At 34.4% G+C, this 26,262-nt stretch overlaps 1 protein-coding gene across 2 annotated transcripts in view; it reads left to right on the top strand.

The window, feature by feature from the left end:
* The window catches only part of RNF180 (ring finger protein 180), a gene marked incomplete at both ends in the record, with an annotated part of 85,113 nt that overhangs the window by 30,248 nt on the left and 28,603 nt on the right, over nt 1–26,262 (top strand). The window contains one exon of one of the 2 annotated variants that reach the window (XM_084233411.1): nt 13,423–13,458. The exons of the other annotated variant lie outside the window; for it this stretch is intronic. Within the exon in view, the coding sequence (XP_084089537.1) occupies nt 13,423–13,458 (36 nt within the window). The remainder of the gene's footprint in view (nt 1–13,422; nt 13,459–26,262) is intronic. 2 annotated transcript variants of the gene reach the window in all.

Genomic DNA, 26,262 nt, shown 5'->3' with positions numbered 1-26,262 from the left:
CTGCCCTCACTGGAGTTCATAGTCTATTAGTGAAGATATTAAACAAGTACATACAGTGTTTGTACTGGTATAAAGAGGCATAGGGTACCTGCATATACTTGGCAGTGAAGTATAGAGGTCACCAATGTAGCCCTTGAGGAAATGATGTTTTACTGAAGCATGTGGTGTTAATCAGTGGAGGAAAAAAAGAATGTTTCAAGCATAGAATTGCAGGGAGTTCAAAACTATATTCTCTTGCTGGTGTTCTAGTCACCAATTAAGGACAAAAAATATATAGTAAAAATGAGATACCATAGTAAAGTAAGTAAAGTTAAAATAAGTAAGATCTTGAGAGTTGAGAGTGAATTCAAATTGGAAAAACTTCTATGGCAGAACTTGCACTGAGTTTTTTATAGTTACTAAGCCATTTAAGTGGATCGGCCTTGGGTCAGATTAACTCAATAGTATTGATGATAGATGCAATAAAAATTATAATGGCTAGAGGGCTGCTTTACCCTTGAAAGAGTTTATGGTTCAATAATTCATTTTCAACAGATCAAGGCTAGACTTATGGCAATGCAGCCAAGTTTTCCTAACAACTTATTTAGCCAAAAACTATATTAATTTACTTGAATATTTAAAGTTTACTTACTTTATCTCTCTGTGGTTCCATATACTTGTTACCTTCCAAGTATGGTAAATCTTTCAGGCCACAATTTATATCTTTCAGATATTAAAGGATGACCTCTAGTTTTTAGGAGTCAGATAAGATAATGGTGATAAGCATGGGCTCTGTTCCTAGACTGGAGGTCTTAATCCTAGTCTTAGTATCTATTATTTAAGTAATTTTAAATACATTTAAAATCTGTCAGTTTCTTTGCTAAAATGAGCTAATAATTCCCCCTACCACATATAATGTCTGTGAGGATTTCATGAGCTAATAAAGTATTTACATGATGATATGGTATCCACAAGAAACCATTTAATCATTAAAAAAAAAGAAAACCAGCCAATTCTTATATTCACTTACTATAAGCCAAGTTCTGTTTTAAGTACCTTATGACTATTAGTGCATATAATTTTTTGGAACCATCCTAGAAAGTTTTTACTCATTCCCTCTTTACAGATCAGGAAACTGATTTACATATAAAGAGGTTTAAATATCTAATGCAAAGTCTGAATTTGGGGGGTATGACTCTAAAACCAATATATTTTTTATGTCTTTATTAAGCAAAATTATCCTTGTTTTTAAATGCCAAAAATAGAACATTCAAATAAGGAAAAGACCTCTGAAAATTTTTCATTATCTACTCCTGTGTATGCATATATTCAAGTATAATAATTTTGCCAATACTATTTTCTAGCCTTCTTTTTCTTAATAATAGTATTCTGTAAACATTTTCTATAACATTAACTACACATCTATATCAGTATTTTACTGGCTATGTCATACTTCCTTTTCTGGATATGTCATAATTTATTTAACTTTCTCCTTCTTTAGTCATTTTGTCAGTGTATACTTTTTGGCTGATACAATCTATTCTTTTCATATATTTCCATTTCCTCAGGATAAATTTCTAGAAGTTACTATTGGTAGGCACATTATCATTTAACTTTATACTGCTTGTTCCTGTGCATTCGCTACACTGTCATTATTCCCCCAAAGACTACAGGCCCTTTAGCTGGACTCTCAAGCTTTCAGCCAGGAGACTGACATCTCAGTAAGAGACCCTGGCTTTCTTAATATTCAAATAAGTCTTTTTTTTCTAGTGTCAATTATCAGTTGACAATTTTTTAATTTTGAAGATAAACTTTTTAATAGTGATTTGTGCTTTCTGGGTGTTTTATTTGATTTTGGTTTTGAAGAACTTAATATTGCTTCTCCTACTAAATAGACCTATATTTTTAAAGAAAGCACTGTCCCTTATAATATAGGTCTCCCAACAGTATCTCAGGTATTAGGGCTTTTATAAATAGTATAGTTTAGGACATGCTTCTCAAATAGGATCCATGGACAGGTACCATCAGCATCACCTGAGAACTTGTTAGAATTACACCATTCTGAGTCCTTCTCTATCCACTGAATCATAATCAGCATTTTAATAAATCCCCTAGGTAGTTCATGTGCTCTTTAGTGTTTGAGAATCATTACTTTAGGCTATTTTGTTCCCAGCTCTCATTGTCATTTAGAAACAGCTCACTTTCCTCCTGGTAGTGATTGTTTTTGCTTATATTGCATTTTTCTGTCTGCTAGTAAATACTACAATTTATTTGGGAAAGCTTGCTATTTTGTATGTGTCTGGCTCAAGACAAGAATGGAATATATTTTATAAGGCAACTGTCTTTTAAAGTATTGTTCCTCAGTTGAGTTAGAAGCCATTGTATTGATTGTGGCATTTTAAAGCAAGCTGAATTATTAATTTGACTTCATTTGGCAAATAGAAACATTTTAAAATCAGAGCTCTTAAGAAACATGGTTCGCTCTCTCATGGAGCTATTATCTTTCTCATAAAGGTATACTAGAACTAATGAATATTTTATATTGTATCTGCCTAGATATAAGTAACTATTATCTTAAAATACAAGCATTACCTTCATCTGAAAATGCTTATTTTGAAAATTGTTTCAAGGGTAGCAAATCTGCATTTAAAATGAGTAACATGAGAGAAGTTATACTTCAGATTACAATTCTTTGCTGAACATAACAGATTATATATATTTTTATACATTTATTACATCATTTGTATGGGGACTATAACCAACATGAAAATGCATGCATTGTACAGATTATATTTTGAGATATTACCTTTTCAAATCTTAGATAAAAAACTAAACTACTACTTATCCACCAATTTATATGGGTATCCCTCACTACTTAAGCTCAGGAACCAAACAGATTTGAACACACCTTGGGAAATACACATTTTCTGTGTATTCTTGCTCCTTGTTATTTGAACTCAGGAACCAAATAAATTCAAATAGTAAATTACACTTGTGTCCTTCTTCCATGCTAAACAGCTGTGCAATAAATACACATAAGGCTATAATATATAGTAGCATTTCACTAGTTATCTCTTACACAAAATGTTAATTTGTGTTTCCATGGTATATTATAGATGGAAATTAAGTCTTCTTTTTGGAGACTTGAAATGCCTGTCAGTATGATCTAGGGTCTGTGTAAATCCCCTATGAAAAAAAATCAATTACAACTTGCTTAAACCAGCATTTCTAGTACAACTATATGACAAGGACCAGCAGGCCATATGCCAAAATGTTGAGGATCACACATTGTATATATAATAGAGCTTATGAGAGCTTTAACCATATGAGTCTTAGATACCTCATCTGTAAACTGGATTTTAGATTTAAACAAGCTTCCAAGTATCAGAGTACCTGATACAATGCAAACTTGGTAACAAGGCTACTTCAAATGCCTACACAATAATTACTCACTAAACTTGGGATTTACTATAATGTCCTGCCCTGAGATTCTGTCTTCTCTCTGATGACATCACTGATAATTTGCCCCCTCATTCAGTCTGCTTTAACCAGATTGGTCTCCTCAGTGTCTCTTAAGAATACCAATCACTTATTGTTCCTTCTCCATGGAAAACTGTATCTTTAGGTAGCCACATGAATCTCTGACTTCATTCACATTGCTATACGAATGTCACTTCCTTTTATTGACAAGTCTAAATGACTTGCTTACTACCCCTCACGTACATTCTCTATCCTTACACTGTTGATTTTTTTCCATGGCACTTATTAGTACCTACCATATATTTGTTTTATTGTTTCTCTTTCCCCCCTGGACTTTAAGTTCCACAAGAATAGGTCTTTCGAGTTTGTATTTACTACTGTACATATACAAATTCAGTAAGAATAAATGGCAAACATTTTATTAAAATATAGAAATTCCATTATTATTTGGGCCTTTCACAGTTGTATTTTAACATAAATATATAACTTTGAAGCTATAATAAATACAATTGGGGCAGATATTGTTAGTTCACTAATTTAGCACTTATTTCTAGTCTCTACCTTCCCTGCTTTACAATGGAGGACATGCCCCCCACACACATAAAAAACCACAAAACAACCCTAAAAACTAACTGCCAGTCTCCTTAATAGCTAGGACAGACTGTGTAGCATAATTTGGGTCAATGAATAGCAGAAATCTCCCAGGACCTTCTAGAAAAGGTGTTTTTTTTTTTGTTTTGTTTTTTTGTTTGTTTTTTCTGTGTGCAAAAGGGTCAAATGTGATTAGTTCAGATACCTATTCTTGTTTTAAACAAGAACAAAATGCCTAAAGCTATGGAAACCACCTCACAGTCTATGGCCTCAGACTTATTAGTACATGAGAAAATAAAACTCTTTGTTTATGCCACATATAATACGTTACTGTGTCTATTCTATTTGAAAACTTTATTAACACATAAAAATCTGTGTGAGGATGATAAGCTCAGTGTTTGGCACATAGTAAATGATTCTTATATTGCAACAACTGTTACTATTTCATGCCTTTGAATATTAAGAAGTGAGAAATGGTCATATTCTAAATACTTTTAACCACCCAAGCAACCCTAGTGGATTTGATGATGTTCATTTTCAGTATAGACTGCATTATAAATTAAGAGTGTCCAAAAAAAGTTTAAGTTTTTTAGACCTGTAGTTAAGTAACTATGTAATTGAGAAAGTTCAAAAGTCTCATTGTAGTGAATAATCTTATGAAATATTAATTCAGGCCCCCTTCTTACATGTAACCTTCCTTGCTATTCCTCCACCATTCGGTCTCATCATTCAGTTGGAACACATGCATTGTCCACAAATAGTGGACAAACTTTTCAGGCAAAAGAAGTCAGTGAAGTAGATATTCTGGGATTTTTTATTTGCTTGCTTGTTTGTTGTTGATAATAATGGTGTTTTTAATTTTCTGCAAAATCAAGAGTCTAGAAAGCAACAGATTTTTATTTGTAAGAACTAAGCTTTTTGACAGAAGAAAAGTTTTGAGAAAGTCCAAAGACAGAGTCCCGAAAAGAGTAAAACATGAACTTTATGCCATAAAAAATTGATCAAAAAAAAAAAAATGAAGGATGACTGACATAGAAATTGATTTTCTGGCAATCGTAGTTAAAAAAACATTTTTTACTAGGGGAAGGAGACCTTCATCCATCTTTTTTGCACCCTGCAAAGGTTTGGGAAAAGAAACCAAGTGAAAACCAAGATAAAAATCAGGGCTCATGGAGATAGCTAGTTTTAAAGAAAAGTTATCTAATTTCAGTTGCAGGTGTTAAGCTGGTTGTACATGTATATGGGTGTGAGGACATCTACCCAGAGTTTAGTTGTCCTGAGCATGGACAAAAAGGACATATCTGAAGGGAGAATAGTGAACCTATGATCTGAGGACATATCTGAAGGGAGAATAGTGAACCTATGATCCATGAGGAAACACAACATTAAAATAATGTCTATGGGAGGGGGGAGAGATAAAGAAAGAAACAGAGACCTTAAAGAAATAATAGAGGAAAACTTCCCAAACTTAGAAAAGGAACTAAATATACAAGTCCACGAAGTTCAAAGTATACCAGATTAAACAAAATGAGACCTGCACCAAGACACAGAGTAATGACTTCCAAGTGTTCAAGACAAAAGAGAGAATATTGATGCTAACTAGGAGAAAGAAGCACATAACACATAAAGGAAACTTGATCAGGCTAACAGTGAAATTCTCTGAAGAAACATGGTGGGCAAGGATAGAATGAAATGATTTGATCAAAATACATAAAGCTAAGAAAATTTCCAGCCAAGAATACTCTATTTTGCAAGGTCCCCCTTCAGCAATGAGGGAGAAATATATGCCTTCTCAAACAAAGAGAAGCTTAAAGGAGTTTGCAAACACTAGTCACCCACTCCAGAAATGTTCAGAGGAGCTCATATCTAAACTAAAAAGAAGAACACACACAAAAAATTTAACAAAGAGATAGGACAACAAAATTAAGGACAAAGCAAGAACAGATTTTCATATATCAATAATTACTATAAATGTAAATGGAATAAATGGAACTTACCAATTAAAAGGCAGAGAGTGCATAGTTGGATTAGGAAACAGAATTAAACCTTCTGCTGTCTCCAGGAAACACATGTGAGTTCCAAAGATAAACATAGAATAAAGGGTTGGAAAACAGTACCCCAAGTAAATGATACCCAAAGGAAGAGAGGGGCAGTCATATTAATATCAGAGAAAATAGATTTCCAGCTATAAAATGAAACAAGAGACAGGGATGGACACTATATAATGATTATGAGAACATTAAGAAGACATAACAATCGTCAGTGAATACTCATGAAATAAAGGCGCATCAAAATATATAAGGCAATTACTGTCATATCTGAAAGCAGACATTGGGCTATTGTGACAGGGGACTTCAATATCCTGCTTTCACTAATGAACAGATGGACCACACAGAAAATAAATGAGGACACAATAACCTTAAACAAAGAATTATACCACATAGGCTTATTAGACACTTATAGGTCACTGGACCCCAAGAAAGGTGAATACACATTTTTCTTAAGTCCAGGTGTGACATTCTCCAGGATTGACCACACATTGGATTACAAGATAAGTATTGACAAACTCAGGAAGACTGAAATCATACCAAGCATTTTCTCTGACTAAAAAGGTACCAAACTAGAAATCAACCACAGAAAGTGAGCAGGAAAAACCTTTAATACATGGAGACTGAACAATACACTATTGAATGGCTATTGGGTTAATGAAGAAACAAAATACAAATGACAGTGAGGACACAGCATTCAAGAAAAAGCAGTACTAAGCAAAAGTAGTACTAAGAAGGAATATATACAGCAGTATAGTCCACATCAAGAAACAAGAAAGAGCTCGAATATTGATAATTAACCTTATCTCTTACCTCAAGGAATTAGAAAAAAGAACAAATAAAACTAAAAGCCTTTAGAAGAAATAAATGAAATAGAAGTTAAAAAAACAGTCCAAAAGATTAATGAAACCAAAAGCTGGTTCTATTTAAAGTAAATGAAAGACAAACCTCTACCTAGGCTCACAAAAAAAAAAAAAGGGTAAAATTCAAATAAATAGAAAAAAAAAAAGAGGAGAATTTACAACAGCCATTGCCAAAATTCAGAGAATAATAAGAAATGACTATGACATTATATGCTATTAAGTTCAGTAACCTAAAAGAAAAGGACAAATTCTTAGAATTATACAACTATACAATTATTATATCATATGCTTTTCTTATTATAACTTTTTTTAGTTTATTTCTATATTTCATGTATTTAAAATACTTTATTTTTAAAAGAAACTGTTCATAGAAATTACAAGTTTGTCAAGAAATCTATGGCACCCAAAAAAAGGGGGAGACTGAATAGGGAAAAAATTGAAAACCTGAACAGAGCAGTGACAAAAAAAGGAAATTGAAACAGTAGTAAAACTTTATTGCCTTGGGCCTCCCCCATGTGGCAGCGGTTGAGTGCTAGGTTGCGAGGCTGCCCACAGCCTCTGCAGCACCAGTTCGATTTCCAGCCACCGGGTGAGGGTCCCACATGGCCCGCAGACCTCTCCTGCCGCCCGCTGCTCTCCTCAGCAGTGTGTTTCGTCGGTCTGCCTGTTCTGTTCCCAGCTCCAGCTCTGGTGAATTCTCTCACCCTCCTTTGCTTCTGACTGTACCCAGTGCTTGTATAAATGTATAAATAAATAAATAAATCTTTAAAAAAAAAACTATTGCCTTATAATGACACATTTCCTTGAGTTTTCAAGGTGCCATGTCTTTATTTTTCCATCTGCCCATTTTAATATTTTAGATTTCCCTCTTTTTTAAGTATTTGTAGCAGTAACTTAGAGATTTGCAGTAATTCTACTTTTCCAGAAGGTATTTTTTGCTATAGGATATTTTTTAAGCACTTCCCTCTTTCTGTGATTTTAAATGTTTGGCCTTTCCAAGTTTCTGTATTTACAAAAACTTGATCTTGGGGCTGCTAAGTCAGAGGGACCTGAAAGAGCCCAATTTGCTGATGTAAGTGTGAGGTGAGGGGCTAACTGATATTTGTGGTACCGCCAATCCTTCCCTGCAGTTCCAGACCCATGTCTGCACTCTGCATACTTCTCCCTTTAGTTCAAAAATTATAAAATTGTACATATTTTATACCTTTTTATATAAAATGTGTGCTTTTACCCTTTCTCCCCCTTTTTTTGGGTGCCATAGACTTCTTGACAAACTTGTAAATTCTGTGGACCATTTCTTTTAAAAATAAAGTATTGTAAATATATGAAATACAGAAATAAACTTAAAAAGTTATAATAAGAAAAGTATATGATATAATAATATATGTACTACTTTATTACAGCATTAAAAGGGATCTAGCAATGGGTCTAACTGCTATTATTAATCATCCCAGTATAAATGATATTTGGAAGTTACCTGCAATAACCGTAATGTCATACAAAACTGTCTTTGATTTCTGTTGGTAATAATCATAGGTATAAATACTGCTGAGATTTGCCTCCTGTAATTATCATTGAAGGAAATGATAAATTTCAAATAGAAGTTAGACAATATAGATATGTAGTTTATTTCCCCATTCTAGTTCCTGAACCTTCCCTATATTCTATCCATGGATTGAAGTTTAAGAAATCTTAATTACAGATACTATTAACCATAAATTTATTGATGGTCCTTATTGATTTCCCTGTGTATTAATTTAGGTTCACAAGGTGATGAAATGAATTCAAACGATACTTTTACTTTTCACTAGAATTATTTTTAAACAGTCCCTTATCTTATTTTGATTTTATTGGTCAATTAACAAAGCATCTGAGTGTTATTTATAGGTTAAACTCTAACTATAGTACTAATTTTCAGAGTTTATCCTCTTCCAGCCACATTATCAATTCGAAAGCAATGAAATATTTGCATTCAAATTTTTGCTGCTTTTTTAAGTGTAATTATATCCCACTCCCTCCACTCTTCTATTATAAATTTCCAAATGTCTTAGGTAAAGAAAGTTTGTGTGGAGGAGACAAAAATCTCTCTGTATATCCCCTGCTGATATTTTAACATCAACATTTCTTATACTACCACCTAAGTGAATTTTTAACTTTTCAAATCAAAATGAATCTTATCCATGAAGCAGAACAGCATACCAAATTAAGGCTGAAATTTTCAACTTTTGGGAACCATCAGATTAATTCCAAAAGAACCAATATATTCTTATTTCTTTCCTAAGAAAAAATTAATATCTGCTCTTGCCCATTTCTCTATAATGTAGGAGCCAAAAACCTGGTCCAGACCCATATCTTCTGTTTGGATTGAAGCAACAGCCTTGAGGAACGTGTCCTGCCTTCAGTTCCTGTTAACTTCTGTTGGTTATATGTAGAACTGGGAGATCTTCCTTAAACATTCCTCTTTATTACAAGAACCATTCCCTGAAATATATACCGATTCACAACACAGCATCAATATCCTCTGTCAGGGAACTGCCAATCCACATTTAACTATTATTATTTCCTCTAATGTCTCTGCTATCTGTTACATATCTGCATTTAGATTTCTAATTCTCATGTCCATAGCCTTGCTCAAACCATTCTTACCTCACATGTGCCTTTCTTCAGTAGTTGCTATCTTTCATTTCCTTTAAGCAATGATTTCAAACAACCCATCTAATGACACATTTTTAAATTAACTCCATCCTACTCTAGTCACTTTTTGGACATGACTTTACTATTTTTGTGCTGTCTTCATTTATATATTTCCTCCATTGGAAATTATCACACCTCTCTGTCATAATTTTTAAGAGGAAATGCGTGGCAGTTTTGTTCTCCCTAAAATTTCCCCTGTGATGGGTTGTCATTGCCAGCAGCAGCCCACATGTGGCAAACTTAAGGTACCTCATTTGTGTTTCCTTGTGTCCCCAAGAGCACTATAGTGTCTTTTTAGTATTCCTGCATGCCCAGGTAAAAGCTTGAAAATTATTTGTTTGTTCCTTTCTAAGTAGATATGAAAACGATGTTCAAAAGATCTTACCAAAGGCTCCCTGATGTATTTCCCTGAGATAAGTTGCTCTTCTAGCAAACCACTATTTGTCTAAACTGGGAAAGTAGGGGGGCCATTAGAGGAAATCACATGCCTTTGGAAATTGTGGTTAACACCACAGTTGTTTACCTCTTTATTTTTTAATTGCAAATTTATTTTTGAAATAAAGCTGATTTTCAAATGGAGTACATATCGTTTTGGCATATATGTAAAGCAGTGACCTACTTTTTCAACTTTAGTTTGAGACTTAATTTTCAGTTATTTGTGGACTTTCACTGTAAGAAACTATAAGCATTTGCTGTCTGTGGATCAGGTAAACCTTACCCACTATGATTATATGATAAGAGTTTCCTCCTCTCTCCCTTCTCCTTCCTAACGCAGCCACAAAAGTAAGACTTCTTTGGTGCCTTTTAAAAAGAAACTAGTATATTGTGGGCCTCCCTGGTGGTGCAGCGGTTGAGCGCTGGGTTGTGAAGCTGCCCTCAGGCTCTGCAGCACCGGTTCAATCCCCAGCTGCTCCCCTGCCACTGGAGGAGGGTCCCACATGGCGCGCAGACCTCTCCTGCCGCCCGCTGCTCCCCTCAGCAGTGTACTTCGGTCCTTCTGCCTGCTCTGCTCCCCGCTCTGGCTCTGGTGAATTCTCTCACCCTCCTGCGCTTCTGGCTGTACCCAGTGCTTGTATAAATAAATAAATCTTTAAAAAAAAAAAAAGATTTTTACCCAAAAAATAAATAAATAAATAAAAAGAAACTAGTATATTTCATAGACAGACATGAGATGTTGTCATTTGAATAAATGGGTAGACCACTGTCTTAGACTTGTCTGTATTTATCACATTTTAGTAGGTAGTCGTGTTGATAACTAGCCCCGTCTATCTGAGAAGTTAAATAGGGGGCCAAGTTTTAGACCATCAAACCAGTGTAAATGTATATCCTTCCTCTTCAATTTGACAAATCTGGACAAGGAAAGGGGGACTTAATTAAGTGAATGTACTTTCATTTCCCTGCACACTCATCTAAACAGTAAACAAATAATTGCAAAATATTCTTACCTTTCTCCCCTAGGAATTCAAAGTCAGATTCTGGATTATATTTGCAAAATATACCCATAACCTTAAAAAAGGGCATTCATTTAATATACTCTGGTGTCAGCATCTTTATTGGGCATCTCATTTAATTCTGAGAACAAATCTATGAAGTAAGTAGTATTATTCCCATGTGCAAAGAAGTAAACTGAAACTCAGGTTAAATAATTTGTCTAAGATCACAAAATACTGAGAAAATTGGGAATTTAATGTCTTTCTGAGGCATACACTTTAAGTATTTAAAAATTTATTTATCTTGGGCCTCCCCAGTGGCACAGCGGGTTGAGTGCTGCACTGTGAAGCTGTCTGCAGCCTCTGCAGCGCAGATTCAATTCCAGACTGGACAGGGAAATTTCCATGTGGCATGGCAGACCTCTCCTGCCTCGCCCACCTACAGCTCCCCTCAGCAGTGTCTTCGGTCGTCTGCCTGTTCTGCTCCCCACTCTCTCTGGTGAATTCTCTCATCCTCCCGCACCTCTGACCTGTACGCCAGTTCTTGTATAAATAAATAAATCTTAAAAAAAATTATTTATCTTAACTATAATTAAATGTTTAGCTCTTTAATTTGCTTCTCCCAACTAGATTTTGAAATACTGAGAAAAGGATATAATTTAGAAATCTTCGCTCATATTAAAATTACCAACTGGTAAATTCAGCTAATATTGATAAACATAATAGTAAAAAGTATGAGCACAAAATAATTGACATATTCTATTCATACTGTGCCATTGACATATTAGCTAATGGTCTTATAAATACTTTGAACATATTTTTATAAATATATTTATAAAATTTATATTTAAAATATAAATATTTTAATAAATATAAATATTTTATATATAAATTATAAAATATAAATATTTTATATAATATAGATATTTAAATATAATTCATGGTCTTTGATCTCTAAATGGAAAGATACGGAACAAGATTAGACAATAATATACTTTATTTGAAGGAGTTAGATATTTCATATGCTTGGTCTTCTATACCAATGTATTAATCTGAAATAAAGTATAAATAGATGAATTAGGTATGTATAAACTAAACAAAAAAACTTCTACTGCATATGAACCAGATTAAATCACTCATTAAAAAAATCATGAAGTGTAATGTGTATGAATACATGTTATTGGTGTTTGCCACCATTTTAACTATGCTGAATTCTTTTAATGTTGAACATTTGATAAAACATGTATGTTGTTTTGATGTTAATTGCAATTAATACATATCACTTTCAATTTATATTTTGTTTGTGACCAAAGTATAAAAATTAATTACTCCATTGTACTAGTTCTGCTGCTATTCATTAATTTAATAAACATTTAAGTGTTTACTGGGTGCAAGGTCTTGTGCTAAGAAACATAACATAGTAGTGGAAAGTGACATACATGATCCTTGCTGTTGTGGGTGTTAAAATTTTGTGGAGACATATAAATAAATTAAATATTACATTGTGATAAATTCAGGGAAGAAGAGATTCAAAATGCTACAATAGTAATATAATGCTGAGCTAAGAATTACATTCAACAAATTTATATTTAGGGAGTATGTGCCAGGATTTTCCCTTGTTTTTTAAAAATTAGCCAATGGGAATAAATCACAAAGAATTTTTAGAATGTTAAAAGGTACTTTATGTAACCCTACAGAAAAAAAAAGTATATGGGGATTTAATAACTTCTGAAATTAATGACATTGAAGTCTGAGATTTGATCATATCTTCCATTGATTACAGCATTTAAAATATACTGTGCACTAAAACAGAGTTTCTTTTTTTTTTTTTTTTGTGCTTTTTCAAACATTTGCCAGTTATTTATTTATTTTTTTTTTTATAAATTTTATTGTTATATTCCCCATACAATTGCAGCCCCCCCATTCTGACCCCAATCCCTCCCCTCCCGCCCCTGCCCCCCTAAAAGTGTCTCTGGTTCATAGTTTTTTGTTGATTTTGATTTTCACTTTCTTATAGTTATTCATTTTCCTGGTCCCTTATTTAAGTTTTCTAGATTCCTGCTATGAGTGAGACCATCCGGTATTTTTCTTTTTCTTTTTGGCTTATTTCGCTGAGCATGATCCCTTCCAGCGCCATCCATGTTGCAGCAAATTGCATGTGTTTATCTTTTTTGAATGCTGAGTAATATTCCATGGTATATATGTACCACATCTTCTTGATCCAGTCATCTATTTTTGGGCATTTGGGTTGTTTCCAAAGCTTAGCTATTGTAAACAGTGCTGCTATAAACATAGGGGTGCAGGTGTTCTTTGGAATTGATGTTTCTGTGTCCTTTGGGTAAATACCTAGGAGTGGAATTGCTGGATCATATGGAAGCTCTATGTTTAGTAGGTCCAGAAATCTCCACACAGCTTTCCACAGTGGTTGGACCAGTTTGCACTCCCACCAACAGTGCAGAAGAGTTCCTTTTTCTCCACACCCTCGCCAACATTTGTTGTTGCTAGTTTTTTTAATATGTGCCATTCTCACTGGTGTAAGATGGTATCTCATGGTAGTTTTGATTTGCATTTCCCTGATGACAAGTGATGTTGAACATTTTTTCATATGCCTGTTGGCCATTTGCATTTCCTCTTCAGAGAAGTTTCTTTTAAGCTCTTCTGCCCATTTTTTGACTGGATTCTTTTCTTTGTTGTTGTTGAGTCTCATCAGCTCTTTGCAGATTTTTGTGATCAGTCCTTTATCATTAGTGTTGGGTGCAAAAATGTTCTCCCAGTTGGTGGGGTTTCTCTTTGTTTTTGTTATTGTCTCTTTTGCTGTGCAAAAGCTCTTTAATTTGATGTAGTCCCAGCTGTTTATCTTTGCCTTCACTATCACTGCTTTGGGTGATGTGTCTGTAAAGATGTCTTTGATGTGCAAATCACGTAGTGTTTCGCCTATATTTCCTTCTATATATTTTATGGTTTCAGGTCTTATGTCTAGTTCTTTAATCCATTTTGAGTTGATTTTTGTGTATGGTGTGAGGTGGTGGTCAAGCTTCATTCTTTTGCATGTAGCGACCCAGTTTTCCCAGCACCATTTATTGAACAAACTTTCTTTGCTCCAATGCATATTCTTTGCTCCTTTGTCAAAGATTAGTTGACCATAAATCTGTGGGTTTATTTCTGGATTTTCTATTCGATTCCATTGGTCTGTATGTCTGTTCTTGTTCCAATACCATGCAGTTTTGATGATTATGGCTTTGTAGTATAGTTTGAAGTCTGGGAGTCTGATGCCTCCATTCCCTTCTTTTTTTTTCAGGAGAGCTTTGGCTATTTGGGGTTTTTTGTGATTCCATATGAATTTCATCAATAATTGTTCTATTTCTTTGAAGAATGACATTGAAATTTTGATTGGAATAGCATTGAATCTAAAACAGAGTTTCTTAACCTTATCACTGTTGACATTTTGTACTGGAAGATTTTGTAATGGAAGCTGCCTATGCATTATAGGATGTCAGCAGCATTCCTGGCCTCAACATACTAATGCAGTAGTTGCACAGGGACTTAGTAGTCCTCTTACACCCCCAGGCATCTAGTCCTAACAATAAGGAATGTTGCAGACATTGCCCAAGGTCTCATTGGGGCATAATCACTCTTGTTACCACTTCTATATAATATTTGGCATCTTTCATGAAGGGTAAAATATAGAGGTTTATAAAATGTTTACAGTGGGAAAATATACTGTGATCTTACTGATTTTTTTTAAATGTCCAAAATGTTTTATTTTTATCATTTCATATTCTTTTTTTTATTTTATAAAATAAATTTTATTTTTATATTCCCCCATACAATTGCAAACGCCCCATTCTGACCCCAATCCTTCCCCTCCCGCCCCCCACCCCCCAAAAAGTGTCTCTGGTTCATAGTTTTTTGTTGATTTTGATTTTCACTTTCTTATATTCATTTTCCTGGTCCCTTATTTAAGTTTTCTAGATTCCTGCTATGAGTGAGACCATCCGGTATTTTTCTTTTTCTTTTTGGCTTATTTCGCTGAGCATGATCCCTTCTGATATTTTTATAAGACATGCATACACACATCAAAAACAAAATTCAAATAGCATAAAATATTAACAATGGTTATCTTGGTTATCAAAATAAAGTGTGATTTGGGGTTTTATTTTCTTTGTATGTTTCCTGCATTTATTGCCTTTTTAATCAGAACCATGTACTCATAATATAAGCCATTTAACTGGAAGCTTCAATGTCTTAATCAACTCAGATTGCTCTAACAAAAATGCAACATACAAGTGTATTAAACAAATATTTATTTCTTACATTTCTGGAAACCGGTAGATTTATTGTGTGGTAAGGACCTACCTCCTAGTTCATATGTGTCATGTATCCTTATGTTGTAAGAGGCAAGGGAGCCCTCTAGGGTCTCCTTTATAGGAGCACTAATCCCAATTATGAAGACGCCACTCTTACATTTCAAACAACTCCGAAAGACCACACCTTTGAATGCCATCAAATTGAGAGTTAGAATTTCAAGATATAAATGTGGGAGGAAGAAAAACAAACATATAGGTCATAACATACAATAATACATGCAGATAAGACAATATTTTAAATTTTGATTTAGAATAGTCTAGATAGCATAGTGTTTGAAAGGCTGAAGTACATGTGTATATGAACTAAATTTTTACTGATGTCCATGATATTGGGATAAAGCAAGTGCCTAATAGTTTGTTGTGTAACTATCAGTGCAAGGAACATAATACCCCCCTAAACTTGAAGCACTATTTTGGAGAACTGGATCGTTCTACTTTCTGCCTGTAATAGTTACTTATCAAAAAGACTTGCTTATTCCCAGAATGGAGGTTTAAAAACTAGGACAGCACACACTGGATACAATAGAGTGAATAAATGTGACTTCCCTTAGTAACATGTTGCTGACTAGCCTACAGAAAGGTAATGTGTCTCAAGATTTTTCCTGTTCTTCTTAGAGGTTTTTTTGTTTTTAAAAAATAGGTATTAGTTGGCAATTTGTTCTTCTCAGGGTATTCTTTTGTTGCTGTTTTATTTCTCATTGTGACACAAATGAAGATTTCACACACATACTCAGGATCATCTCTAGGTTTATACATAACTTCTAACTCCCCACCTATAACCCTTCTTCCTTTTACCCCCAGTCAAGAAAGAAAATTAGAATGCAAATAGTTTTAGAGTATAGGGATAATATAATAGCTTCAGTATAAGAATTGAAAAACTAAATTATTTGCAAACATCAGTAATTTATTAAATACATTCGTTATTCCATTCAAGTATTGAGTGGCTACTGCATGGCAAGGACTATATTAGGCACAGACTTAAAGTCTAGTGGGAATGGCATACATTAAGTAAACCCTGTAACAAGTATGTCAAATCCAAACTGTAATAAATTCTCTGAAGAAGTACATCTTGTTATGAGAGCATCTAAGTAGGGGACCTATTTCAGGTTAAGGAGACAGAGAATATGTTCCTGAAAGTGTCTTTTTTCGCCAAGGACTAATCAGTGAGTAGGAGTTAACTATGTTAAGTTATGAGAAATCAACATTCCAAATAAACCAACCACATGCTCCAAGATTTTATGATAAAGGAGGATAGTATATTTAAGGAAGTGAAAAAAATAACTCAGAGGGCAATAGTGCAGGTGGTAGACGTGAAGTTGGTGAGATTGGATGGGGTAGAAGGGACAATAGTATAAATATTGGTTCTTTAGTCTAAGACCAATAGGACGGAACTGTAATTTTTAAACCATGGAGTAGCATGATAAGAGAGGGCAGTTTGAAAAAATTATTTTGGCAATCTGTACAAAAGTTGATAGATGTGAAAAGAATGTAATGATCTATTAGTAATTCATTGAAGCAATCCAGGCAAAGAGAGAGTAGTAGTTAAGATAGAAAATACAGGAATGGATTCAAGAGAAATTTGAGTACTAGAATAAACAGGATTTACTGACAAATTGGGAAGAAATATCAAGCTCTATTTCTAGCTTGAGGAACAAGATCAATTCAGTAAGCTGAAGAAAATTAGAAGTGCCTTAGTTATGGAGAGAAGACTGTGAGTTCAGTTTGTTACATAATGAATTGAAGTGTCTTTAGGATTACACAATGGAAATACTAAGTAGATACTTAAACATATAGTTTTAGAGCTCTAAAGAGAGATAAAGGGTTTGAGCTCTAATATTTGTATAAAGGTATTATCAGAAACTATAGGGTTATTGCCTAGGGAAATTATACAGCTTGAGAAGAAACAAGAAGGCACTCTAGAGCTAAACATTATGGAGCTCTATAAAACTCCTTATAAACATAAAGCTCTAACTTTATGCAAGTAAAGATAAATATTCACTTGATGAATGAACAAAAAAAAGAAAGAACATTATGTCATAAAATCAAGAGAAGTGACCTATATTTCAAGACAACATTGTCAAATGCAGCCATGAAAGTCAAGCAAGATGAAAAGTATCTATTGGGTCTAGTGACAGCTGGAAATGGATTGAAGAAACTTTGCAGAAGTGAAAAAATTTAGTGAGCAAGTAGAAAAAATCCTTTTGAGAAGTTTGTGCCAAGAAGGGGAGGGAGGGAAGATGGTAGTTGGAACAATGCAAAAAACTAAGGGAATTTTTTTTTTTTTTAACGTGAGACATCAGAGAAAGAGAAGTTGTATCCAGGAATATGAAAGTAATGGCCAATGGAAAAGGTTTTTAGAAGAGTAGAATACAGTTAATTATTAGAGAAATGTATAGAGTCTTACTTGAAAGACTTTTAGAGATGCCTTGATTTTAGTTCTGTACTAGATGGTTTCTAAAATTCCTTATAGCCCTATTCCATGCTTGAAAGGACTCAAGGAAGACTTTATCTAAGGTAAGCTGAGAATCCTAAATATTAAATGATCTGTATGTTTTCTAATTTACTAATTCTTCATTAGTCTTTTTCATATTTACAGTCTTTATTTGGATTCTTTTTAAAAATTTTGTCTTTGTTTTTATTATAATTTGCATTAATATCCTGTTCTTATCTGATTGATTATAAGCCTCTTTTAAAATCTCATTAAACATACTTACTTTAAAGTTTCTTTTATATTTCTCAATTATACATAGTCATTCAAAAGTGAATTTTCATTCATACAATTACTTAATACATTTTAATTGGAGGTTTGTTTTACTGTATATTGTGTAAGTTTTGACTGTGAGTTATCTTTAGTGGGAGTTGTTCCCTATGAACCTAATGCCCTAAATTGTAGTAGAAAGCCCCTAGGGCCAGTTTTGTGTTTGACTTTGCTATGGTAATATAGCTTTGACTAATGCAAAATTTATCATAATGTTATTTTTCATTATGTTTTCCAAGCGTCTTGGGAAGTGCTCATTCAGACCTCATGCCCACAGTTAGTGCATATTTGGATTGCTGGTTTCCTTCTACTGACTCTTTGTCCAGAGTACCTCACTTCTATATCATGTTCCTTAGAACAGACCTTTTTAGCTCGCTGCTGTACATATTGCCTAGAGCTTTGACGCCCACTTATTTCTTCAACATATATATTAGTTTCTGAACATTTTATCAAGCATTTTAATTTACATGCATATCTCATTTTATTGCACTTTGCTTTATTACTCTTCACAAAAAGACTTCCAGTTGTTTATTTAAATATATGTGTATTTGTATATATATATATATATACAAATATATTTAAATTATATTTATTGAGGGACCATTGGGTTGCAACATTACATGTTTTGGAATGTAGGTATATAGGGTCACACTTCTATATATGTATGTTATGATACCACAGCCACCACTAAAGCCTCAATAATCTTCTGCCATGGTCCATTGGGCCCCATCCTTCCTTTTCTTCCATCTGCATCCTCCCCTTGTGGTAACCTCAGTGCTGTAGTCCGATTTCAATGACTTGGGCATTTTTTAAACTATTTCTTTATTTTGATATTTTTATATTCCATATATAGATGAAAAAATTCTGTATTTGTCTTTCTCCTTCAGACATTTTTCCTTTAGCATAATCCCCTCTTTCTCTACCCATGTTGGGAAAGACAAGAGTTCATCTTTTCAATAGACTTCTCAGTGGAATTCCATTGTGTGTATATATACCATATCTTCTTTATTCACTCATCTTCACTGAGCAGTTAAGATGGTTCTACAGTTTGGCTATTGGAAATAGTTCTGCAGTGAACAAGGAGTGTGTATTTCTCTTCTAATTAGTGTTTTTGTGTTTTCAGATAGAAATCTAGTAGATGAGGCTTGCAGGATCATATGGTAAATCTGTTTTTACTATTTGCTACATCTCCATACTATTTGTTCTACATTGAAGCTGGACTAGTCTACATTCCCACCAACAGTACATAAGGGTTCCTTTTTCTCCACATCCTTGGAAACACTTGTTTTTGTTGTTTGTTTGTTTGTTTGATATGGGCCATTCTCACAGATATTGTTCTGATTACATTCCCTGGTGATAAGTGATGATATTTTTTAATGTGTCTTTCAGCCATCTGTATGTCCTCTATGAAGAAGTGTCTATTTAGATATTCTTCCATTTTTTTTTGATTGGGTTATTTTGTTGTTTTTGAGTTGTGTAAGGTCTTTGTAGACTTTGTATACTAGCCCCTTGTTGGATGTATGGTGTGCAAATAATTTCTCCAGGGACTCATTTTCTTTTTTTTTTTTTTAAATAAGGAGATCTATATTCTTTTTTTTTAAGATTTTTTATTTATTTATACAAGCACTGGGTACAGTCAGAAGCATGGGAGGGTGAGAGAATTCACCAGAGCCAGAGCAGGGAACAGAACAGGCTGACCAACGAAACACACTGCTGAAGGGAGCAGCAGGCAGCAGGAGAGGTCTGCACACCATGTGGGACCCTCGCCTGGTGGCCGGGGATCGAACAGACACTACAGAGGCTGCGGGCAGCCTCGCAGCCCAGCTCTCAACCACTGCGCCACCGGGGAGGCCCGGGAATCATTTTCTTTTAATAATGTTTTAGTTTGCTATGCAGAAGCTTCTTAATTTGATGTATTCCCCATTTGTTTATTTTTGCTTTTGTTTCCCTTGCCATTGGAATCATGTCCCTCAAAGACAACAGTGAGGCTAGTGGCACACAGTGTTTTGCTTGTTTTCTTTCACGTGTTTTAGAATTTCAGATTCTACATCTAATTCATTTTGAGTTAATTTATTGTGTATGGTATCAGACAGTAGCCTAATTTCACTCTTTCACATGTGGTTGTTCAATTTTCCCAGTAAATTTGTTGAAGATACTTTCCTTTTCTCCATTTTATTGTCTTGGTTTCTCTGTCATAAATTAACTGTTCATATAAGTAAATGTTTTGTTTTTTTTTTTTTTTCTAGGCTCCTAGTTCTGTTCCATTGGTCTGTGTGACTATTTTTATTCCAATATACTTTTGTGGTTACTTTTGCTTTGTACTATAAAGTCTTTTGGTTTTGGGGTTTTTTTTTTTTTTTTGCTTTTGGTCATAATTTCTTGGGCCAGGGCCTCCCTGGTGGTGCAGGGGTTAAAGTCTTAACGCTATGAAGTTATCACCAGCCACTGCAGTATGAGTTCTATCCCCAGCCAAGGAGCTGACCCACATGATGCAGCAGACCTCTCCTGTCTTGCCCGCTGCTCCCTTCAGCAGTGTATTTCAGTAGATCTACCTGTTCTGCTCCCCACTCTGCCTGTGGTGAATCTTCTCACCCCCTGCACCTCTGGCCTACACCCTAGTCCTTGTATGCAAATCAACTCAAAATGGATTAAAGAACTAGACATAAGACCTGAAACCATAAAATATATAGAAGGAAATATAGGCGAAACACTACGTGATTTGCACATCAAAGACATCTTTACAGACACATCACCCAAAGCAGTGATAGTGAAGGCAAAGATCAACAGCTGGGACTACATCAAATTAAAGAGCTTCTGCACAGCAAAAGAGACAATAACAAAACAAAGAGAAACCCCACCAACTGGGAGAACATTTTTGCACCCAACACTAATGATAAAGGACTGATCACAAAAATCTGCAAAGAGCTGATGAGACTCAACAACAACAAAGAAAAGAATCCAGTCAAAAAATGGGCAGAAGAGCTAAAAAGAAACTTCTCTGAAGAGGAAATGCAAATGGCCAACAGGCATATGAAAAAATGTTTAACATCACTTGCCATCAGGGAAATGCAAATCAAAACTACCATGAGATACCATCTTACACCAGTGAGAATGGCACATATTAAAAAAACTAGCAACAACAAATGCTGGCGAGGGTGTGGAGAAAAAGGAACTCTTCTGCACTGTTGGTGGGAGTGCAAACTGGTCCAACCACTGTGGAAAGCTGTGTGGAGATTTCTGGACCTACTAAACATAGAGCTTCCATATGATCCAGCAATTCCACTCCTAGGTATTTACCCAAAGGACACAGAAACATAAATAAAAATAAATCTTAAAAAAAATAGTTGCTTGGGCTATTCCAGGTCTTCTGTGGTTCCATATAAATGTCAGTGTACTGCACACGCTATTTCCTAGAATAAAGGTATTGGAATTTTGATAGGGATTGCAGTGAATCTGTAGATTGTATTGGGTAAGATGGCCTTTTTAACAATGTTAATTCTTTCAGGTCATGAGTATAGAATATCTTTCCATGTCCTTATTTCTTCTTTCATTTCTTTTAACAATGTCTTACAATTTTTGTTGTACAGGTTAATTCAGTTTCCCTTCCTTTGTTAATTCAATTTCCAGATACTTAATTCTTTTTGACACAATTGTAAATGAGTTTGCATTCTTGATTTCCTTCTGTTTTAGTTTTTGTTTGCACATAGGAATGCAACAGATTTTTATATATTGAGGTTATAGTCTGCTGATTGTTTCTAATACTCTTTTTAGAGGATTATTTAGGGTTTTCTATATATTAGGTTGTCTGCAAATAGTGATACTTTTTCTTCTTCTTTTCTAATTTGGATTTTTTTATTCTTTCCTCTTCCCCAATAGCTCTAGCTAGGACTTCCAGTACCATGTTGAATAATAGTAATAACAGTGAGTAGCCATGTCTTGTGTCTCAGAGGAAAAACTCAATGGTTAAAATATATTTTTATGACTAATATGGAAGCTAGCATATGTTAGAAATCCAAAGCTGTCAGATTTGGAATGTGTACTTATGTAAATCTGAAGTCATATTTGAGGCTAGAAATATAGATTTTTATGACACAACAATGACATTTATGAAAATTTACATTTCCTTAAGAATCAGGAATGAAAAGAATTCTGGACATATATGTCTGTATATTTACAGTAACTTCCATCTGCTGTTTCTTAATCACTGCTATTTTTTGATAACCTTAATATCTAAATTTTCCATGATATAACATGTATTTTGTAGCAGATATATGAAAAATGCAATAGAAGAAGATTTAGAGGTAGGCCTATTCAAGTTATATGAAGAGATTAAATGATATAATGAAAAACCACAAGAGGGAAGACTTTTTTCTAGGAATAAATCATAGTCCATAAAGTTAGATTTTTAGGAACTATAATCATTATTTTTAATTGAAGTTATTTGAACATTAAAAGCATATGATGGATATTTATTGAATGAGTGATTGAGTTTAGTTTCTGTTTTTTTACCCTCATTCTATTGAAGGCTATAATCCAAGACTTAATCAGTATAGGACCTTCTCCCCTCCTTTCTCCTTAGGTCTGTGTTCTAAGCTCCTAGGGCCTGCCAGATATCAGCATATTGGCAGATGGGGTAGATATTTGGCCTGGTTGATACCTCCTGATCAGTTTTACCTGGCTACTTTTTTACTTGTACTGACGGAAAGATCTTTACTGTCTATTCAGTGCCAAATCAGTGTAGTCCTCTGCTTCTCTTTTACCATGCCAAGCATGAGAGAATTCTGAGATGTTACTTTCTCCTAAGATTATATTCTGGGGACTGATGGTTATAGGCTTCTCTGCTGTCAAAACCCCTAACCTGATGAGATTTTTTCTGTCCTGTCCATCATTCTCCCAGGGGTTTTACGCTGAGGTAAAATATGTTGTGCTCTCTTAGAAGTCCACTACAGCCTTTCCCCAAACCCAAAGAATTTTCATCTACTATGTGTTAAGTATAAGGAAAGAGGGCTAAGAAGAGCAGGAAAGAGGTCTTCCAAATCTATCATTTATGTAGATTTTGAAAATCTACAGCCCAAACTTTAATGATTTAATGTTTATATTATCTGCTTATTGCTTTGTCATTTATTCCTTGAGACAGTAAAATATGTGCTCCTGTCTGAATGGTGATGAAGAGTCATGGTAATCAGAATACAAAACAAAACACACAATGGTTACTATATAAATTTTTTTTGCTACAAAGAAACAAAGAAAATAAAGGGAAAAGGCTGGAAAAGATGCCTGGGAAGTTTATTAAATGAGAAGAAAGATGACTACAAGATCTCCTTATCTCTAAAGTAATATGTGACATGCGGTGGCTTAGGAGTATCTAGATTTAGTGGTTCTGAAACTGACTGTCAGGGGTAAGGACTGTCACTGGAGGCAGAAAAATGACTTTTGTTATAGAAGTGTTCTCTTTCAGTGATATCCCAATGGGACTTCTCACTTGTCTAGTAGTTAGAAACTAAGATCTTTTTTTAAATCTTTAAAAAAAAAAATAGGGGAATACAATTAAAATAAAACTGAATTCAAGGCATATGATATTTTAAGGCTTTTGGGGAAAAAAATAAAGTGATTGATAGTAATGTCAATGTAGCCTACTCCAATCAAATGAAAATTAGCTCCTGCTGGTTTTGCTTTCCAGATGTTTTGAATTCCCAGGGCAACCACTCTGATTAGGGCCCTTGAACCTTGGTGCATGACCTAATTACTACTTTTCTCTGCCACTTACCACTCATAGTCTTTAAAATATCTTTTTTCTTCTCTTTTTAAAGGATTAGTTCATAGGTTTTACTTGTTTAATCTGTTCACCACAGCATCCCCAGTAAATATGTACTCTGACTATGTACTGAATTGTGCCCCCTCCCAATTCAAATGTTGATTGTGTCCTTGTCCACAATGTGATTATACTTGGACATAGGGTTGTTTTTAAGAGGTAATTAATTAACTGAGGTCTAAGGTAAAGTCCTACCTAATCTGATAGGATTGTTGGCCTGATAAGACAGACACCTCTCTGTACATACAGAGGAAAGGTCATGTGAGCACATAGCCAGAAGGTAACTGTCTGCAAGTCAGGAAGAGAGTTCTTAACAGAATCCAAACATACTGGCATCCTGATCTTGTCACCCCCAGATCTGTGAGAAATAAATTTCTTCTGGCTAAGTCAACCACCTGAAATCATGTTTAAGTTAGTCATAAATATTTGTTGATTGTGTTGGAAATTAGCAGTATTATATTACTTTCAGAAAATGGTGAGATTTCTCAAGCTAGCAGAATGATTTTTCTAACCATTCAGTCTCTATCACGCCTACATAGTTCTGCCATTGCCCAGCCCAAAACAACCATATGCAGTACACAAGTACATACAAACATGACTGCATTCTAATGGAATAGTATTTTCAACAACAGGCAGTTTACCCATTCCTGGCTAATAGCAACTAACCCATCTTAGCTCCCCATGAAATATTCCTACTCCTTATTGTAAAAACTGGCATTCGTTTAGAGTGATAGGTACCTCCTCTATTATTTCTCCATCTTGTCCCCTTGCCTCAAATCTCCTTTCTACTTCTCTCCTTAATTCCAACTTCTTTTCTTCCTGCCAAGCCCATTAATTAAGATTTAAGAAAATATTAAATAATCAAGAAAAAAAAGTCTGTATTCACAGTGGTCTTATAATAAAGAGGGGCATATTTAGACAGTCAATATAGATATTGTGAAAGATATAAAAAGGGATAGTGGGTGTATAATGGAGGAGGTAAACATTTTGCAAAATGTAGAATAGTAAAAGAGTGATCAGGCCTCAAAGATGAAATAAGTTAGAACACTAAGAAATGAGACTGGGGAGACTGCAAGATCAAGAAGAGGGAAGACAAGAAAGAAAGAAAAGAAATTAAATCTGAAATAGAGAAAGCAGATATGAGATCATCCTATTTCTACAAAATATGTTATCTAGGTTTTTAAATAGAGGGATCAACATCTACTAGCTTACAGAGATACTCATGATATGCTGGTAAGTAAAAAAAAAAAGTCATCATGCACTTATGTATACATATGCTTTTATATTTTGTGTAAATCAAGAGAAGATATGAAAGGATTCACTTGTACTGCCTCTGAGATTGTTATATATGGAAGATCCAGAGTGGGGTAGAGATGGTTTATTGTGATTTTAGTTGTAAATAACAGAAACATGACTGATAAGAACTTGAGTTGGTATTACTTTTTCATGTAGAAAGTCTAGAGATACTTTCTGTAATCAAGAATGAAGGCTCTGACTGTCTCCACTTTCCTTCTGTTCTCATGCATATTGCCTCATGTAGCAAAATGACAAAGATCAAAATATCATCATGTTGAAGAAAGGAAAAGGGATGTTAACTATTTCTTCCCCTTTCAAATTGGAAACGCAAAACTTTCCAGACACTTTTAGCATACATTTCCTCATATCTCATTGGCTAAAGTTGAGCTAACTAGAGACATTAGAAAGCCTCAGTATTTCTGGGTTTACAACAGAGAATGCTTGTTAAAAAAGAGGAGTTGCTTAGAAAAGTGTTGATTATCCAACCTATAGTGTCTGCACAGTTTTCTTTGCTTTTATAAGTTACTGTATTGTATTGTTTCATTTGTTACTGTTTGTTACTCTATATTTAGAAAATAAAGCTCCAAATTCAAACTTGCCATCAGCCAACCAGCTGGGCTTTTAGCAGAAAAGGGTCATATTTCTGCCCTTCAGTGTGTCATGTGAAGAAACACAAAAAAGATGCTGAATTTTTAACATAGTGACCTCCTCCACTAGTTAGTAATCATGGTTTGGTCAGTTACCTGTAAACTAATTTGCCTGATTTTTAAGTCCTTTATCTGAGGTTGGATGGAGGTTTCTCTGGACTGAAAAAAGAGCATGAAAATTTCCTCCCTTCTGAGAGACACAAGCAGAAATGTATTCCATATTCTATTCAAAAAGAGCTATCAGGTAGCAGTGTAGAGCATGAACTGCAGAGATCTTGAAAGAGGAAACTCTTAAGT

This window comes from Talpa europaea (assembly GCF_964194135.1).
Source record: "Talpa europaea genome assembly, chromosome: 5".
Lineage (NCBI taxonomy): Eukaryota > Metazoa > Chordata > Mammalia > Eulipotyphla > Talpidae > Talpa > Talpa europaea.
The sequence above is the reverse complement of the archived record's forward strand: the minus strand, read 5'-3'. Positions and strand labels throughout refer to the sequence as shown.